Genomic DNA, 4570 nt, shown 5'->3' with positions numbered 1-4570 from the left:
CAAGGGAAAATTATATATTTAATATTAAGAATTTTATTTAAAAGTATGATTATTTAAAAGTATACAAGGGAAAATAACAGAGAAATATGATTATTTAAAAGTATTCATTTAAGAATATTTAATATTAAGAATTTTATTAAATTATATATTTTTATTAAATTATATTTAATAATAATTATTTTAAATTATATTTTATAGTATTATATATTATGATTTTATTAAATTCATATAAGAATATTTAATATTAAGAATTTTATTAAATTATATATTTTTATTAAATTATATTTAATAATAATTATGTTAAAATATGATTATATTATTTATTATTGATAATAATAATCTTATTAAAATTTAAATAACAATAATCATTTACCAAAATAAATTTATGCTAAGAGTATTCTAGTCATTTTAGTTTTTTCCATTATGCTATTACACCTCTATTCCATTCAACCAAACACAAGATTACTATTACGCCTCTATTCCATTACATTCAACCAAACAGTTGATTTGCTATTACACTTCTATTCCATTACACCTCTATTCCATTACACCTCTAATCCAATACAGCGAACCAAACGTGCCCTTAATGTTGTTCATAACATACATGATCCTGTCTGACTATTGTTTAACTGCTTCTGCTTCCTTCATCTTCAAATTTTCAAAATCCCTTCTCAAATTCAAGAGTTGTTGCTGCCTTGTTCTTTCAGTTCCTTTAAATTCCTCCTTAAGCCTTTCCCAAGCCTGTTTTGGAGACACACAAGCCATAATCCTTGTGAAAATCAAGTCTGACACACTATTTTGAATGCTGGACATTGCCTTGTATCTCTTGGCTCTGTCATCAGAGTGTTGTCTGATCTAAGCCACCATGGGGTTGGCTCTCAAGGGTGGTGGTTCGACATCAACATTGACAACCTCCTACAAGTCAAATGCCTATAGGTAGGTCTTTATTTTCACTACCCAGATGTGGTAGCCTTCACCATTGAACACTGGTGGTGGAGCTAGAGAGAAACCAGATGAGGACATTGGTTTTAAGGATTGAAAAGAGAAAGGTCCACTAAGAAATCAGCTCTTGATACCAATTATTGGAACTAAGAAAACAGAATGAGAAATTTGACAGAAACTTAAGCAAGAAGCATCTATATCTTGTTGATTAAACAAGAAAATCGTCTAGAGTTTTGTGAACAAAAAATGCTTAAGTAAAACCAAATGAAGAAGAATTTTTGTGAAATATTTTCATTACAATTGAATAAAGGCACAATTCCATTACATATACCAAGCATCAGCTGGTCAAAAGAAGAAAATGTTACCTAAACACATACCTAACTCCACTAAGTAGCCTAAAAACTTGATAAACATAACTTATACACCTGGTAAAGCTGATTTATCAATCTATCAGCACCTAATTACATCAAGAATACTAACAACTTAGTTCATACCTAACTAAGTAACAAAACATCCACTTGAAAGTAACAAAACATCAGCATGAGCTTCAGCAGCAACTTGCATGGCTCGGGCAGCTTGGTCTGCTTCATGATCTGCATGGAAGCCAACTTCAACAGTCTCTAATCAATACAAACTTTTGGAAAGCTATTATACTACATTTGGATTGAAATATCTAATGACTGAAATATACACCATTGGGAGTGGACATGGAGAAGCATAGGAAATGCACCAACTGACTTTGTTTCTTTACCTTTCAATGCTTTTTTGAATGCAATTTGGGATAGTTCCACCGCCTCATCATTTTCAAGAATTGGATAAGTATTCTTCAGAATGCACAAAGACTGGAGTGTTAGGAGGTTGCCTGTTTATAATTCACTTCACGATTTCACTGAAATTTGTCATTTGGGATATGAAAGAGTATGTTGCAAAGGAGTCTTGGACCAAACAGTTTGTTATTGAATATTTAGAGCACTCGAAGAGAAACGGCTACTATTCCTATCAACCAATGGTTGTTTTGAGCAATGGAGATATATTGATGTTGTACAATAATGGGGTAATTGTTTGTTGCAACCAGAAGAGGAAACATCTTCGACGAACTAAATTAATCCAGACGCGCTCATGTTTCAATACAATCTCTTATACCCGTGCTTTGTTTCTCTCTATAATGTTGCAAAATGAGAGTTAATTTCCAGGTACTGTAATATAATCCTGAAACTAGCACATCCTTCAACAATTTAGAAATTGCAGCCAATGAAGTGATAGCTTAGACCTCAAGTAACAAACCATTTTATCTTTCATTTTTTTCCGGTACAGAATACTCATGAATTTGCTTTGTACAAAATGAGTGCAAACTGGTAATGAATCTTATCTTCTGAGGTTTTATTTACTATTTAGTTCTTTGGTGCTAATGCTATAGTAATTCATGAATATAGCATGAAGTTTGTACCATATACGAAAAAAATCAACATAGCAACGAATCTTTACTCTGATTAGAGTTTGATTTTGGGAATTTTCTTTCATCATCTGCAAACTTGAATCACTGCTTTTGGTGTAAAATTAAAACTGCTGATCTGATGATAATTTCTTTCATGCCATTTTAATGATAGATAGAGGTTTGATTAATATTGTTCCAGGGAAGCCATAAATCAGGAAAGAATCTTTATGTCAAAACCATGACATACCACAGGCAGGCATTTTCCTTAATTTCACTAGACTTGCAATACCTCTCCTAATATTGAAAGCTTGAGTGGATGATTCTACTCCTCCATAACTTTTTGTAGGACATGATTATATAATACCCAAAAGGGTTATTTAATCAGTAATCTATGAATCAGCAACTAATCGAAATTTGACACAAGAAAGATTGAATTTAGAAGAAAAAGCTTTAAAATCAATACCCAAAAGGGTTAAATACACACAGAACTTACCATTTCCTGTACGGCATTCACCATTCACATAAACATAATAGGATAGTTATATTAGGGGTAAGTGAACTATTGATGCTCGTAAGCTAATCGAGTCTGATTTAAAAAAAATTGAATTTTATTCGATAATTGTCAAGTTGAGCTATCAATTGAGCCGAATTCGTTATTTGTAATACTTGACTCGAACAATTTGTGAGTCTTACCAAAATTTTTTGTATTATTATATTATTAAATTACATTATTGCCTTCAGTATATATTATTAACTCTAAGCATAATTATTGAGTAGAGCTCAAATATTAAAATTGATAAACGAATTTAATCGAGCTTGAGCTTAAAAATAAATATTCAATAAACTCGAATTGAATATTAAATTCAAACTTAATAGTATTCGAGCTTAGCTCTACTCGTCTCGATTAAACCCTAAGTTATATGTTATATGGTACATAAATGAATAAACACAGTAGAAAAATCTTCTGTTTTAGGGTTCCACAACGAAATAAAAAAAGAAACATTTACGATTTAAACCATTTCAAGCTTCTTACTTGATAGTGTCTTAAGCTTATAGAGTTCAAACCCATTTCAAGTGGAAAGAAAATGAGGGGCCGAAAGAAAGGAGCAATGGAACCATCAAGCAACAGACATGAACCAACAGCAAACAGTTGCATATTGTTTCAACTCCCACACCCTCTAATCTTAGACATTCTCTCAAGGTTTCCCATCCGTGACCTTCTCCATTGCAGGTGCATTTGCAAGAGATTCATCTCTTTCATTTCTGATCCTGAATTTGCTAGCCTCCACCTTTCAATATCACCCCTCTGCATTTTAACCAACACTAAGCCACTCCAAAAATGTCGAAAGAGGCTCCAATTATCCCACGTTTATGCTGGTGGTGCAAGTTTCCAGGTCTCCAAACTCAACTTTACACCTAAATCTAATGTACCCACTTGGGATATTTCTGATATCAGTGCATGCAATGGTTTGCTTTGTTTACTTGGACCAAAAAAAGGTGACCCTTTCTATGTGTTCTATGTGTGTAACCCAATTTTGGGTGAATTTATCACAATTCAACCACCTTGTAAGGGTAGGCATAGGAGTCCTTTTTCGGGGCTTGGTTATTCAACTGTCACTAATCAATGCAAACTTTTGCAAAGCTATTATCCTACAGTAAAATTGAATTACCCAATGGCTGAAATATACACCATTGGTAGTGGTACATGGAGAAGCATTGGAAATGCACCTACTGACTATGTTTCTTTACCTTTCAATGCTTTCTTGAATGGAGCCCATCACTGGTCGAAATCTTTTCTTCGTGGTGAATTCATAAATTCTTTTGACTTTGATACTGAGCAGTTTGGGATAATCCCACCGCCTCATCATTTTCAAGAATTGGATAAGTATTCTTCAGGATGCACAAAGACTGGAGTGCTAGGAGGTTGTCTGTTTATATGTCCTGTCCAGATTTCATGCAATTTGACATTTGGGTTATGAAAGAGTATGGTGTCAAGGAGTCTTGGACAAAACAATTTGTCATTAAACATGTGTACTCGGGTTCCTATCAACCAATGCTTGTTTTGAGCAATGGAGAAATATTCATGTTGTCAAATTATCCGAAAATAACTTGTTACAACTAAACGGGGAGATATGCGAGGAGCTAAATCCTTCCGCATTCGCTCAAAATTTGATGCAATTGCTTATACCCCAT

General features: G+C 33.2%; 1 protein-coding gene across 1 annotated transcript; it reads left to right on the top strand.

The window, feature by feature from the left end:
• The first annotated feature begins 3462 nt into the window (after nt 1-3462).
• On the top strand, nt 3463-4356 carry LOC107915518 (F-box/kelch-repeat protein At3g17530). The gene has a single exon (XM_016844668.1). The coding sequence runs from the start codon at nt 3463-3465 to the stop codon at nt 4354-4356; it is 894 nt and encodes a 297-aa protein (XP_016700157.1).
• Nucleotides 4357-4570: the final 214 nt, after the last annotated feature.

Source organism: Gossypium hirsutum, chromosome D10 (assembly GCF_007990345.1).
Source record: "Gossypium hirsutum isolate 1008001.06 chromosome D10, Gossypium_hirsutum_v2.1, whole genome shotgun sequence".
Classification (NCBI taxonomy): domain Eukaryota; kingdom Viridiplantae; phylum Streptophyta; class Magnoliopsida; order Malvales; family Malvaceae; genus Gossypium; species Gossypium hirsutum.
The sequence above is the reverse complement of the archived record's forward strand: the minus strand, read 5'-3'. Positions and strand labels throughout refer to the sequence as shown.